At 48.7% G+C, this 14,233-nt stretch overlaps 1 protein-coding gene across 1 annotated transcript in view; it reads right to left on the bottom strand.

Moving 5' to 3' along the window:
• COL5A3 (collagen type V alpha 3 chain) overlaps positions 1–14,233 on the bottom strand; it is a 33,753-nt gene that overhangs the window by 17,421 nt on the left and 2,099 nt on the right. Inside the window, exons 2-26 of the mRNA XM_007488579.2 lie at positions 12,683–12,844; positions 12,390–12,585; positions 12,108–12,270; positions 9,965–10,069; positions 9,332–9,478; positions 8,096–8,224; positions 7,824–7,973; positions 7,223–7,270; positions 7,061–7,102; positions 5,889–5,951; positions 5,442–5,516; positions 4,738–4,821; positions 4,288–4,344; positions 4,081–4,134; positions 3,799–3,852; positions 3,396–3,449; positions 3,256–3,309; positions 3,114–3,167; positions 2,900–2,944; positions 2,427–2,480; positions 2,281–2,325; positions 2,128–2,181; positions 1,903–1,947; positions 409–462; positions 114–158 (exon numbers count right to left, since the gene is read on the bottom strand). Coding sequence (XP_007488641.2) covers positions 114–158; positions 409–462; positions 1,903–1,947; positions 2,128–2,181; positions 2,281–2,325; positions 2,427–2,480; positions 2,900–2,944; positions 3,114–3,167; positions 3,256–3,309; positions 3,396–3,449; positions 3,799–3,852; positions 4,081–4,134; positions 4,288–4,344; positions 4,738–4,821; positions 5,442–5,516; positions 5,889–5,951; positions 7,061–7,102; positions 7,223–7,270; positions 7,824–7,973; positions 8,096–8,224; positions 9,332–9,478; positions 9,965–10,069; positions 12,108–12,270; positions 12,390–12,585; positions 12,683–12,844 — 2,033 coding nt within the window. The remainder of the gene's footprint in view (positions 1–113; positions 159–408; positions 463–1,902; positions 1,948–2,127; positions 2,182–2,280; positions 2,326–2,426; positions 2,481–2,899; positions 2,945–3,113; positions 3,168–3,255; positions 3,310–3,395; positions 3,450–3,798; positions 3,853–4,080; positions 4,135–4,287; positions 4,345–4,737; positions 4,822–5,441; positions 5,517–5,888; positions 5,952–7,060; positions 7,103–7,222; positions 7,271–7,823; positions 7,974–8,095; positions 8,225–9,331; positions 9,479–9,964; positions 10,070–12,107; positions 12,271–12,389; positions 12,586–12,682; positions 12,845–14,233) is intronic.

Genomic DNA, 14,233 nt, shown 5'->3' with positions numbered 1-14,233 from the left:
CTCTGCTCTGCTCAATAGTCTCTAGTTCATAGCCCCCAACTCTTCAATTCATGACCCCCAAGTCCCAAGGCTCCCCAGTCCTGGAGCCCAACCCCTCTTCTCAGTACACTCACCTGAGCTCCTTTCTCTCCAGTGGGGCCCTCATGGCCGGGGTGACCCTGGGGGGACACACATCTTAGAAGGTCAGCCATCCAAACCCTAGAAGTTCCCATAATCTCCCCCCATTTCTTCCTAATCCCAAAATTTTAGCCCTTACTCCCAAATATCAGTGCTCTCTCTATTTCTCCCACAACACCCCCTCCTTTCCTTTCCTACTATGGCCTTCCTTGAAGGGTCACTCTATCATCCCTCTATACTCTTGTCTTCCCTTCTGACCCCCACCCCAAGACTCATGACTTCAGTCCTCACCGGTGGGCCCTCAGCTCCTGGAAGACCTGGAATTCCTGGCTTTCCTGGGGGCCCCTAGAGGGAGAGGAACATTGTTATATGGGGAGAGGTAGAAGAGAGAATCATAGAGCTTGAAATTCTGTGAACCTCCTCCCACCCCCCACCTTGGGGATAGCTGGACCCAGTCATACATCTCTTGGAAGTGTAGAGCATGAATGGCCAGCTGTATTTTTTTTTAAATTAACTCATTTTTAAATCCTTACCCTTTGTCTATGAATCAATACTATGTATTGGTTCCAAGGCAGAAGAACAATAAGGGCTAGGCAATTGGATTAAGTGACCTGCCCAGGGTCACACAGCTAGGAAATGTCTGAGACCAGATTTGAACCCAGGTTTTTTCAACTCTAGGCCTGGCTCTCTATCCACTGAGCCACTTAGCTGCCTCCTTGTGGATGGGCCATTCACATTTACTGAGGGTCAGAGGAGTTAGGGTGAAATCAATGGTTTTATGGTTTTATAAGAGCATAAGAGAGTAAGCACTTAAGTGTCTGCTGTGTGCCAGACATTGTACTAAAAATGCTTTACAAATTTGATCCTCATAGCAACCCTGCCTAATTTATCCCCATTTTACAAATGAGGAAACTGAGACAAATAGCAGTTAAGTAACTTGCCCAGGGTCACAACTAGTGAATGTGTGAGGCCAGATTTGGATTCCTTCCTCATTTCTCACACTCTTTTTGGTCATAGCACAATATTTGTTGCCACAAGGAACTATGGCACACTGAATATATATCATTTAGCAACTCTGTGGGAGAATTGAGGAATTTCCACTTGTACCTGCACATTTTCCCTTCACTCTGCGTTCTAAAGATTCAGTTGTGTCTGATTCTTCATGACTCCATTTGGAATTTTCTCAACAAAGATACCAAAGTGGTTTGCCATTTCCTTCTCTTGCTCGTTTTACAGATGAGGAAATTGTTCAATCCCTCTTCTCTCCCAGCAAACTGGGTTAAGTGACTTGCCCAGGGTCACACAGCCAGGAAGTGTCTGAGGCCAGATTTGAACTCAGGAAGAGGAGTCTTCCTGATTCCAGATCTGGCTCTCTGTCCTGTGTTACCCAGTTGCCCTTTTCCCTTCAATAAGAAGCTATTTGAGATCAGTGATTTGTCATTTCAAGGTTTAATGGATCTTGATGGGGATATGTATAGTTAATAGGCAAGTTTTGTTTCATTCACAAATACTCTACTTCCTTTACATTGTGGGTTAGGTGAATGATATTTATATTAAACAAAATTATTTGTAAATATTATTTCATCTGCAGTAACATAACATCTGAATTTTCTGGTATATTCTTTAAGAGCCCCTGATTGGTGTAGGGTTAGGTGCTACTTTCAAAGGACTGTGTCCTTCCAATAAGGCAGATGGAAGAGAGAAGAATGGGAATAAGGAATTTGGTCAAGGTCTTTCCCCCAGGGAGACCCTGAGCTCAGGGGGAAGAGAGGAGCACTCACTCACCTTGTCTCCTGGTGCCCCTATTGGTCCCTGTAATCCAGGGAGACCCTGAAAGAGATAGGTAGAGAGTATGGAAAAGGGGAGTGAGGGGAGACATGGAGGGAGAGCCATGAGGAAGATTCATTAGCTCAGAGCCCATCAGACTAGGATGGTGACCCTGAAGAGTTTGGAGGCCTAAATGCCCCTTCCTTATCTACCCCTCCCTCCCATCCCAATCCTGTCACAAACCTGAGAGCCTGGGTTTCCTTGTTGACCTGGAGGACCTGGTTCTCCTGGGATGCCCTGGAGAGAAAGAGGCAAGGGAGGGATCAAGAAAAGATGGTGACAGTCATTAGGGATGAGTAGAACTGGGGAGGGTCTGAGGGAGAAATAAACACTTACCACATTTCCTTTGGCACCAGGAGGTCCATCTACCCCCACCACACCCTGAGGGGAAAGAGATGTTGAGAGATGAGGCACAGAGACAATCACATAGAGTCAGAAATACAGAATCTCAGAGAGAGAAAAGTCAGGGACAGACTTCTTACCGGTTGTCCTGGTGGGCCTGGAGGACCTCTTGAGCCAAGCAGCCCCCGAGGTCCCTGGAAGAGACAGAAAGTACTATTACTATCCATGGTACTTCAGTTGTGATCACCTCTACCTAAATTCAAATGTACCCCTCCACACTCATTTTCTCCTTCTCTCTCCCTCCCTCTCTCTCTTCATCCCTCTCTCTCCTCTTTCTTTCCCTCCCCCTCCCTTCTCTCTCTTCTCTCTCCACCCTCTTTTCTTCCTCTCTTCCCCCTCTCTCTTTCCCCCTCCATCCCTCTTTCTCTCTCAGTAGTCAATGATAGAAGAAGGAAAAGAAAGATATTGAGAGAGGGACTGCAAATCTTGGCATTGCCCTGAGCAGCTAGGCTCATAGAATTATGAATTTGGAGCTTGAAAAGTCCTTAGAATCCCTCTTCTCTACCAGTACAATGGAAAGGAGGAAATGTGTCTCAGAGTTCAGGATACTCACTGGCTCTCCAGCTTGGCCACTGGGGCCTGGAGGCCCCTCCGAGCCCTGAAAAAAAATCAATCCATGAATCCTACCCCAAGTGTCCAGGTTATAGCCCCAGGTCATGAGTCCTGTCAGATTAGCAATAAATCATGGCCCCCATCCTGCCCCCAGACAAGCCCTCTAACCTTGACCCCCCTCATGCCCAGTTTCCAATTTCTCTCCTTCATCTTACCTTCTTACCATCCTCCCCAGGGGGCCCTGGCTGCCCAACATGGCCAACATCTCCCTGGGAAAGGAAGAAGGGAGAGTGAGCATAGGAAGCACATCAGAAGGGAAATAATTATCCAGGGGAAAGAGGACATTGAGACACTCACCCTTTGGCCCTTCTCCCCTGGTAGCCCTGGTAGGCCATCAAAACCCCGGTCTCCCTGTTCAGAGATATGAGAAGATTTTGAAGTCTGAGACCCTCTAGACTGCCTTGTGTCTCTGTGACTATCAAATCCCTATCACCTACCTTAGGTCCAGTGTCTCCTGGGAGGCCTCGTGGTCCATCTGCTCCAGAACGACCCTGTAACCCAGGATGGAGGAGAGTTGGTTCAGGATGGTGAGAGGGGATAGAAAGATGAGATGGCATGGCTCTCCTCCCATACCCTTGGCTACCCTCCTGTCACATTGGCTGAACTTCTGGGGTGGCAAGAGGGATGAGTGCCATCAGAGGGTTCTCTGCCCTCTGAGACATTTGGCTTCTCAACCAGAACTGCTGTGCCCTCATCTCACTGCTGTAACTAGATAAAAATGAAACAGAGGAGTCTTGGGGTACAGAGCTGCATGTCCTTGATCTTTCTTTTGTCACACTATGTTTCTGGAAAGGGATGGCAGTGTCATTTGAGAGTCAATGGAAGTTTTAGGTAACTCACCTGCTTTCCTTCTTTTCCAGGAGGCCCAGGTAAGCCCTGTAGACCTCTAGGACCCTGTAAGAAGGAACAGAATGAGAATGGAGGTGGGAAAAGTCTAGGGTGTCTCAACTTTGACACTAACCCCTGGGAAGATGGTAGAGTACATACACACAATGATCCTACCCACCTCCCTCAGTCCTTCCTCCAAACTATTTCATTCCTGTGCCTTGACCCATCAAAAAGATCTTTCTATTCCTGGGCATCACTGGTCAGATATCAACATTTCCCCCCATAAAAACTCACCTGTGGTCCTGCTATTCCTGTGTCTCCTTTAAGACCTGGATATCCCGGCAGACCCTGAACAGGGCAGGAAAGTGAGAAGAGGGAGTAAGCAGAAGGAAGTGACCCACCTAGGGGTGACACAGAATCTGATATTCCTCATTCCCTCCCTTCTCTACAAAACTCCTCTCCACCATCAATTCCTTATCACAGGTTCTGTCTCCAACTCACCAAGGGTCCAGCTCGACCTGTCAGCCCCACAGGGCCAGGAGGGCCTTTCATGGAAAGCTAGAGAATTAGGGAGAGATATTAACACTTCCTCAAGATCCTTTTCATGATATCCACAGGCACCAAGTCGCCCTTCCCCAGAGAGTAGAAAGAAATACCATCAAATGTCCCTCTGAACCTCCCCACCCAATGCTGGAAGGAGAACCCATTGGTCCATGATTTACCCCAACCTCAAAACAGACCTTCTATCACCCCACCATCTTCTCCAGTCATCTCCCTGTCTATTAGCCCCATGAACACCTAATTATCCACCCATAACCTCCCCTATCCACTAAGGTCATTAATTTACCCTACTTTAATTTCTGTGAGCCCCCATTAGCCCCACAAGGGCCTCCTTATCTCCTATGGGTCCATTTCTCCCAAAAGCCTCTCATTACCCATGTAGGCTCCTACCTGGGCTTGTTGCAGCACTGCCTGTGCCTGTGCCTGTTGGAATGAGCTTGGAGGACCCTTGAGGAACTCACCCCCATATTGGAACTGAAGAAATAGAATGGGGAATAAGGGAGGGACCAAAAAGAGACAGCCCTCCCCCAAATCCATATGTCAAAGCCCCCTCATAAATGTGTGCACACACACACACACACACACACACACACACACACACACACTGGGGGATATGGGAATCCATAGAGGGACAACCTACTCATAGATTTCCCATCACCATATCAACACTGGGGAAAGGGGTGAAACTGGCAAATGGAGAGCCAGTCCACCAAAGACTAGAACCCCTTTCCATTTATGTGTGTATATATCTATATCTATATCTATATCTATATCTATATCTATATCTATATCTATATCTATACATATATATGGGAGGAAGGGACAGAGAGGCTATGAAGGGACATTGGTACATAAATAAGGGTCCCCCAAAACACAATGGTAAGGTAGAACCATGGAGGAATACCCCCACTCCCCCAAATATATCAGAGCTCACACACAAAATGGGGAGGAAGGCAGAATTGCACCATAGAGAAGCAGCCTCTCCTCTATACATCTAGGTTCCCTCCCATACCCACACATACTAGGGAATGTGGGAGACACAGGTCCCCTCCATTATCAGACCCCCTCTTGGCTCATTCCCCTTCCCAACTCACAGGCATCATAATCACGGTTCCAGGGAGGCCTCGTACACCATCCACTCCAGGGACACCAGGTCGACCAGCAGGACCCTGACAAGAGAGATGAGATGAAGAGCCATGTCTGTTCAAGGAGATTCACATAGAGATGAGGAGCTCAAGATAGAATGGCATGGGAACACAGAAAGCGAAAAGGATCAAACAGAAAATAACACTGGGCAGGGCTCAGAGCTCTCATCCAACCGCTTCATTTTGCAGAAGAGAAAAATAGGACTAAAGAATTGTCCAAAGTCATACTAAGTGGTAGAGCCATGATTTGGACCCCAATTCTAATTCCTTGAGTCAAGACTTCTTTCCAGATTCATTTCCCTTTGGTCTGAGAGATTCTAAATCTCCACATCCCCCAGTCTCTGCCTGATATGTCCTCCAAAGCTCATCCCTCCCTCCATGCTTAAACTCCCTTACCTTTTCTCCTGGGTCCCCAGGGAAGCCAGGTGGGCCAGGAGGGCCTGAAGGGCCAACTGTTCCCTGTGGGAGGAGAAAAGAAGGAGGCAAAAGATGAGGTTGGGACTGATCCTACCTTCAATGACTCCCAGATTGATCTCCTTATGCTGATATTACTTACTGATCATTCATCATTGACCTCCATCACTGACTCCTTTTTAAAAATGTTATTTTTATTTTCACTTCCTCTCTCTCTCTCTCTTTCTCTCTCTCTTCACACATTCCCTCTACCCCAACACTGAGAAGGCAAGAAATATGAAATTCTTTTTATACATATTATATATTTAAATACATATATTTATATTTATTTCATTTCTTATATATTTAATATATATTATAAACCTGTACCTTCTGTCCTAGTATCAGTTGTAAGACAGAAGAGTGACAAGGGATAGGCAGTTGGGGTTAAGTGACTTGCCCAGGGTCACACAGTCAGGAAGTATCTGAGGAAATGACTACTGTACAAAAATGTTTTACATTACTGCACATGTCAAATCTATATCAAATTTCTTGCCATCTCAGGGAGAGGGGAAGGCAAGAAGGAAGAGAGGGAGAAATTTTGGCTCAGTTTTTTTAAATGAAGGTTAAAATTTGTTTTTACATGAAATTGAGAAGGAAAAGTATCATTTGAAAGCTAAAAAAAAGAAAAAAAATGACAAAGGAAGTGCCTGAGCCAGATTTGAATTCCAGGACTGGTACTCTATTCACTGTGCTTCCTAGCCGTCTGCCCTTCATTATACATATTAAAATCATGCAAATCTTTTCCCAACTGACTCTTTTTTAGATCCTTCCTAGGCCATCCCCTTGTACTGAACCCCATCACTGTCCCCTTGCAATCACTCCTCACTAGCCACCCCTACAATGCCTTCCATAGCTGTCTCCCTTTACAGGCACCCCCAGATTCCCTTCAGTCATTCCCCTCACTAAACTCTATTGACCTCCAGTTCAAAGGAAAGGTAGATACCCCCCACTAATTCTCCTCCAGTCTCCTCTCTGACTCCATAGCTCTGGATTGGGAAGAATGAAGTCAATATGGAGAGGATTGTTAGAGATCATTTCGGAGCCAGGAGCTGTGGGAGGCAGAATAACCAAGAGGAAAGGGAACTGGACAGGGTCGATGTATTAATGCTCACCAAGGGCCCTGGAAGTCCTGGGGGTCCCTCAAACTGCTGACCCTGAGAGAGAAACATGAATATGATCCCCATAGCCAGTCATTGTAGTCCCTCCCCAACATCCCAGCAAGGAGGTGGGTTCCAACACTACCCAGCACCTAAAATTTACTGTTTCTTACTCACCACTTCAACAACTGCTGGCTCTCCTTTCTGTCCCTTTTCACCAGCATCCTGGGGCACAGTGGAAGGGGAAGGAAAGAGGGCAATAAAGAGAATCAGAATCCCTCACAAGCCCCAACCAGTCCCTCTCCCTCATTAGATAAGGTATCAACCCTTTGGTACCACCCTACTGCTCCCTAGTTAAGAGTCCTATAGCCCAGGCCTTCAGCCTTCCTTGAGCAGCTTGGGGAGCAGAGTTCCCTATTTTCCAGACTGTGAGGCCTTCCCCAAATACCCATCACCCAGAATTTTTCAGCTCTCTAAAGCTTCCCCCGCTGTTTTCTATTTTCCTTCCTCCCAGAGTCTTCAATCTCCCCAGATCCCCAAATATCCTCTGAACTCTCCGTTTCCCCCTAATTCCTAGTTCTTCCATAGTTCCCTATTCCCCAGGGGCATTTCATTCTTCAGAGATACCCTCATCTTCTCAGATTCCCTCAAGTCCTGCAGAAGCCATCTCTCAGCATCTTTCATCCCCCTAGAGACTTTAATCCCTAAGAAATTATTTTCCCAGAATCCCATATCTTTCCCAAGTCCATTATTCCCCAGGGATCTCCCCCAAACTCACGGGAAATATATAGATCTGGCTTTCTGGCCCACGTTCAGCTGGCCCAAAGATGGTGTTCATGGTATCATTTCCCCACTCCTCATCTCTGTCTTTGCTTGACTCAGGGAGCTCCCATGTAGCTTCAGAAGTCATTGACTCATTTTCAGAGTCCTGGGAAGAAGCCACAAGAGTCAAGGGAAAGAGACATATCCTTCATCCTTCAGAGCCCAAATGGTCGCCTTCTAGCCCTCCCTGCCTCCCTCCACTGTCAGTCCCCCAGACCTTGGTCTTACCGTATAGGTGGTGACGTTGAGACTGGCGGCCACTGTGGATGTAATGACTGTGACTTTGGGGGAGTCCGTTGTGGACCCAGTCTCTGGCCCAACCGGGAGAGTTAGAGTCTCTATCACAGGAGTGGCAGTCTGAGAAAGAGAGAACCAATCAGCACATCTCGGGGAGCCGAGGCTGCAAGGTCTGGGCAGAGGGTAGATAGCCCCCCACATGTTATAAGAGGCCAGGGAACAACTGAGCAGAGGCCAAGGAGCAATTGGCCACAGGCCTGGTAGAGATTCAACACAGGACAAGGGAAGTGTGGGGCTCAGATGTTGCAGGAGCTCAGAGGGGAGCAAGCCTAGTGGGCTGTGCTTATGGGGAAAGGGGGGCTTCAGGAAGATCTAGGTCAAAGGGGAATGGATAAGGAGTTCTAGGATGGGGAACAATATGAACAAAGGCAAGACTCAGCTTAGCTGGAAAGGAAGGAAGGACAGGAGGAAGCTCTGGGAGGTACCTTAGGGTCATTCTGGAGGCCTCAGATGCCAGACTGAGGGTTTGAGATGTTAGTCCTGAGCTTGGTGGGGCTTGTCAACAATGGAGTCATTATCAGCCCTAGGGGCCAGGTGTTTGGAAGCCAGAGGCAGTATGCTTGCCCTGGCCCCAGATTAGCACTCAGTGGTCAGTCCTGCTCCTTCTGGCCAGAACAAGGAGGAGGGGGTGGGGGACCAGGACCAGACATTTCCCCACAATTCCCTGGGGCTCTGGGCAGCTGCTGGAGGAATTGGGTCAAGGGAGGGAAAAGGGAGGAAAGTAAGGAGATGGCTCTTAGGCAAAAGGTCACTAAAGTGGCCTGGAAGGGCCTGGGAAGGACTCCAGCTATTCCCCACATCCTGGGGATACATGACAGTAGCCCCTAAAACAATGGCCTCTGACTAATTGCATCTTTCACCTGGCCCCTCAGTCCCTTCAAAATGACCACTAGTCATCATTAATGAAAGTTAAAGGGGGGTAGCTAGGTGGCTCAGTTGACAGAGAGGCAGGTCTAGAGCCAGGAGGTCAAATACTTCATAGCTGTGTGACCCTGAGCAAGTCACTTAACCCCCATTGCTTATCCCTTCCTGCTCTCCTGCCGTAGAACCAAAACATAATATTGATTCTAAGATGGAAGGAAAAGGGTTAAAAATAAATAAATAGAAGTTAAAGATAGGTGGGAACAGTCTTCTTTGGGAAGGCAGAAGTGGGTGGGAGGATCTTACCTGATTCTCTGGAGAGGTTGGGGGCACTTCTGGTTTCTCAGAGTCCTTGTTTTTCTTCTTCTTGCCCTTGCCCTTCCGACCCTTCCGGCCTTTTCCCTTCCCTTTCCCCTTGCCCTTCCTCTGGGGAGGAGGGGTCTCTGACTCAACCTGGGGAGAAAGGCATTCTGCTCAGGGCCCAGAAGATGTTCCCTCGAAAGCAGACCTTCTGTGGACTGGGGACCAGTCATTCTAGTCACAAGATCCCTGGCTGTGAGCTAGTTATTAGGAGTCGGTCTGTCCCAAGGTAAGCAATCTACAGCCCCTTGTCCAGAGCAGGGGTCATCCATCCCTTGCCAGCAAATCAAGGGCCACCTACTCCCTGGTAGGTGAATTATTTATCCCATGCCAGGGTGCATAAAGGCACAGGATCGTAGATTTAAAGCTGGAAGGGATCTTTCAGGGGGTCAAATCTCTTCGTTTTACAAATAAGGAAACAGACACCAAGAGAGATTAAGTCATTTGGTCTTTGTTAGCTTCATAACTTTGGTAGTTAGTATCTAAGGTGGGATTCAGACTCAGGTCTTCCTCCTTCCAAGTACAGCACTCTTTCCACAGTGCCATCTTACTTTGTGACAGAAGCAAAGGTTTGCTCACCGCTGTGGCTAGGGTGGTGGGAGAGTTGCAGCTGGGAAGCAGGTTTTCACAGGCCCTGAAGGCAGCCTGAGCATCTCCTAGGATCATCAGCTCCTGGATATATCCCTGTGGAAAGAAAAAGACAGGGAGGGCACTAAGGGGAGGGTCTGAGGAATCATGACCTGGGAGCATCCTTGCTCTCTCCCAGTCCCCGTGAGAGCACGAACTTCCAAAATTAGCCCCCCCCCTCATAAGACTATTTCTGATCCCATCTCATACAGGATATGGCTGGGGAAAGAAAGGTAGGATCAGGCCCCTAGTACCAAAGTAGATGGGGGTAGGGTGGGGGGTGGACACCCTGGAAACAACTCTGGGAACAGCTGGGCTGACTCAGCCTCTATCTACCACTCCCAGGCCCCCTCAGGCTGAATGTGCATGTGTTGAGGGAGGTTGGGGTAGGGAGAGGAGGAATGGAATGAGTCTTCCAGCCCATCCCTTCCCATGAAGTTGTGGGAACTGGAGAGGGAGGCGTGTGGAAGGGCACAGACCTCCCCTCTACAAGTCAGTCACATATATCCAATCTGGACCCAGCCTCTGGGAAAAGTTCATACTTCTCCCAGACTCAGGATGTCTCTCCCAACACCCTCAAAGTGGGTGTTCAGGGAAAGGGGAGTCTTGCTGACATTTTTGCTCCAACCCAGGAGTTATACCCCCCATATCCATCCAGACCTCAGAGACAGGGAGTTCCCAACATCTTAGGAGTTCAAGGTGCCCTTTGGGGGCCTTAGAGTGAAGTATCTAGTTCCATGTTTCTGAAATGGTCTAGAAATTCCTCTTTCCAGGGACTGTCCTTCCAGAAACTCTTCTGCATGAAGTCCTTCAAAAACTTACAATCCCCTCCAATATTCTACAGGGAATTCCACCCCCTCCCTAGGCTTCAGAAACTATTCCCTACCCAGGTCATTTCACTACCCTTACACAAAGACTCTACCAAAACCAATCCTTCTCCTCTTTGATATCCTTCAGGGGCTCTCCTTCTTCCAGAAGTCCCTTAAAGCCTCTCCAAGAGAGGGGCAACAGGGTAGTATAATGGAGTGTCAGGCCTAGAGTTGAGAGGACCTGGATTCCAATTTGGCCTCAAATACTTCATAGTTGTGTTATCTGGGGCAAGTCACTTAATCCCAGCTGCCCAGCCCTTATAGATCTTCTTCCTTAGAAGTAATAATAAGATGAAAAGGTAAATTGGTTTTTTAAACCTTTACCTTCTATCTTAGAATCAATACTGAATATTGGTGACTTGGCCAAAGACACACATCTAGGAAGTGTCTCAGGTCACATTTGAACCCAAGACTTCCTATCTCTAGGCCTGGCTCTCAAGCCACTGAGGTAAGAGTTTTGTTTTTTGTTTTTTGTTTTTAATTTTTAAAGACTCTCCAAGAGATCCCCAGAGTCTGATGCCCAGAGTCATGCCTAGATTATGGTCCATGTTCCCCCAGGAATAATCATCTAGGTTCTCAAAGGAGTTCTTCTAGACAATCTCACCCAACACCTTTCTAAAGAGTTTCCTGGAGAGCCCATGTTACTCTATAGTTCTAACTTCTTAGAAGCAAAGGGGAAAATGAACAGGAGACAAGGGAGCTAGAGAGGAGGCTAGTGGGCAGGAGTCTCTAGTGAAGGACACAAATACTACAAACATGGGAAGGAGTAGCTTTCATAGCTTCATACTCTAGAATCCATCATGATCTCCACCCCCCCAAAAGATATGAAGAAACCAGCCCTTAACACACACCATTACCCTCTCACACGAGGCTGGGGGCTACCATTTTCTCAGCTGTTTCTGGAGGATGCCCTGCCCTGGTCCTACCCCACCCACTTCTTTATTCTGAACTCTTGGTTCCTATTGCCAAGGCCTAGAGCAAAGATTGGGGGGGGGGGCAGGGCTGAGATCCAGGAGGAGCAATGAAAAAGGAGCCCTGAGCTCTCCTGCAGAAGAGGATGGGTGTATTCAGTTCTCCAGGCTGCTTTTCTGTTTTGCCCTCGAATTGGGTGGATCAAGGTCCTCAGGGTCAGAATCTCCCTTGGATCTGTCTGCATACTTTACACCATCCCTACCTCCATTTTTCTCCATCTAAAAATCATCCTTGCCCCTGGGCTCTGCCCCAACCTGGAAGGCCTCTTCTCCAGGGTCCTGTGTCCCCAGCAAGGTGAGTCCAGCTGTGCTGATAGGAGTCAACCTCTGCCACTCCCAGCTCACTGGGGGCTGTGGCTCACAGTCAGCCACCAGAGTCACTGCCCAGCTGTCCACACTGACTGCCACACGGTGCCACCTGGAGAGAGGAAGGGGTCCAACCTTGATGTGGGAGTGGGAGATGGTGCTGACCCCTCCCTTCCCAAACTCCCAGACCACCAACCTGAGGTTAGCTGTCAGAGCTCCAGAAGCACTCACCTGCCATCCATGAGGTCAACTGTGGTGGGGAGCAGACTAGGGCTGGGAGGGTCAGACAGGAGTTGAGTTGGTTGCCCCACTCCTAGCCCCAGTTGCCTCACTCCCCTTTCATCATAAATGGACAGGAGGACAGCCTGGTCAGATGAATAGCCCCTCAGGGTGACCAGCAGTGAAAAGTTCTCTGGAAAGTGACCAGCTGGGAGAGTGGGAGAAGACATCTCAGAATGGGGTCTCCTCGGGTGGTCTTGGCTACCTCTCCATGCATCATCCCAGCTTTCCCTCCCAGGTCTTACCTGGCCAAAGCTGCCTTGTGGGGATGCTGAGCAGGCTGGAGTTTCCCACCCAAAATGCTCTATCTCCTTCTGGGGACCTTTGGGGGCAGAATCCTGGCACTTCAGGGACCTTGGCTCTGCCTCCCTTGATTCCCAATGCCTGAAGCACATCTATTGGATCAGCTGAAAGGACAAACCATTGGGTCCATGTATTGGTCTTGTTTGGGGGACTGATGCTTGGGAAGGGAGAAGCCAGGATGAGGAGTTTGGGAGGTAGGACCTGGGCCTAGGACATCATCTTCTCTGCCCCCCTCCCACCCCCAGCTGTTCCATCCTGTCAGGCCTTTGGTTCCAATCTTTTTTACTTGGTCTTGGTGAGAAAAAATCTGACCTAGTTTTAGGATGAATCAAAAGTTCCTGGCCTGAGCCCCAGTGCCTGACTCTCTCTCGTTTCTCCCCCAGTCCCAGACCAGGGCCCCTGGGCCCTTACAGCTCTCATCCCTGCTCCTAGTCAGGCTGAAATCTCAGCTCTTCCCTCTCCTCCTCCCCCTAGGATCCTTACCCCTTTTACTTCTGATCTTTTCCTGAGAAATGAGGGGAGGGGGCAAGGGGAGAACATATATGCAGAGAATGTACATTCTAAAAGGTCTGTTCTTATTGAAGTGTCCCCCCCCTGCACGTCCACACACAGAGGCAAGTTGGCAGCAGGGAGAGGCCAGATGTGGAGTAAATGACCTCCTCAGTCAGTGTCCACAGAGCCACCTCCATCAAGAGGCATGTATTGGGGGGGTACTTTGTGACCATCCCTCCCCAACTTCTCAAGAAAGGATGGAGGCCAGGGTACAGGTGGGGAGGGAGTATGATTATGGGGGTCTTATGTAAAGCAGCCCCCACACTGGGAAAAAATCAAATAGGCCAGGCAAGGAGACTAAGTGAATCCAGATGGGCCCCTCCCTTTGCTACAGAGCAGAACTGAGGAGGAGCAGGGGGCTTCCCCTGGGCCCCCACCCCCACCCAACCTCCTGTCCTACTGACCTTCTGACCCGAGATTCTTGGCAGAATCAAGATTTCCACAGAATCTGCCATGATCTCACTCCAATCTCCCAGTCCTGCTGACTTCACTAAAGAGGAGGCAGGATTCCACTCCCCCCCAAGGGGGAAGATCATGTAAGGGAGGGGTACAGACCCTCATTGCCCCCTCCCCCAATTATAGATCTTTCTTTGGTAAACTTCCATGTAGGTCAACTTCTCTTTCTTGGGATTCATAAACCTGACTTAACAATTGTGTCTCCTTGGGTGTATTTATGTTTATTTTTGCCTTTTGATTTTGGCAGATTGTGAATTTCATAGCCTGGCGCATAACTGGACTGTCAAAAAAGCAAGATCTGGGTTAGAGCCTGTCCTGACTCTTACTCTTGAGTGTGGATGAGGAGCTGAAGGGAAAAAGAGAAGGATTAGTGTCAGGGCTCCCTTTGGGGGTAGGGGTTGAAGCAGGGGCTGGGACTCTGGCTCCCTGCTGACCACAGGCATCTGTCCACTGACAGTCACTGGCCCATAGAAAGGGAGGAAATA

This window comes from Monodelphis domestica, chromosome 3 (assembly GCF_027887165.1).
Source record: "Monodelphis domestica isolate mMonDom1 chromosome 3, mMonDom1.pri, whole genome shotgun sequence".
In the NCBI taxonomy this organism is placed as follows: domain Eukaryota; kingdom Metazoa; phylum Chordata; class Mammalia; order Didelphimorphia; family Didelphidae; genus Monodelphis; species Monodelphis domestica.
Note: the sequence above shows the minus strand (reverse complement) of the source record. Positions and strands in the feature narration are given on the sequence as shown.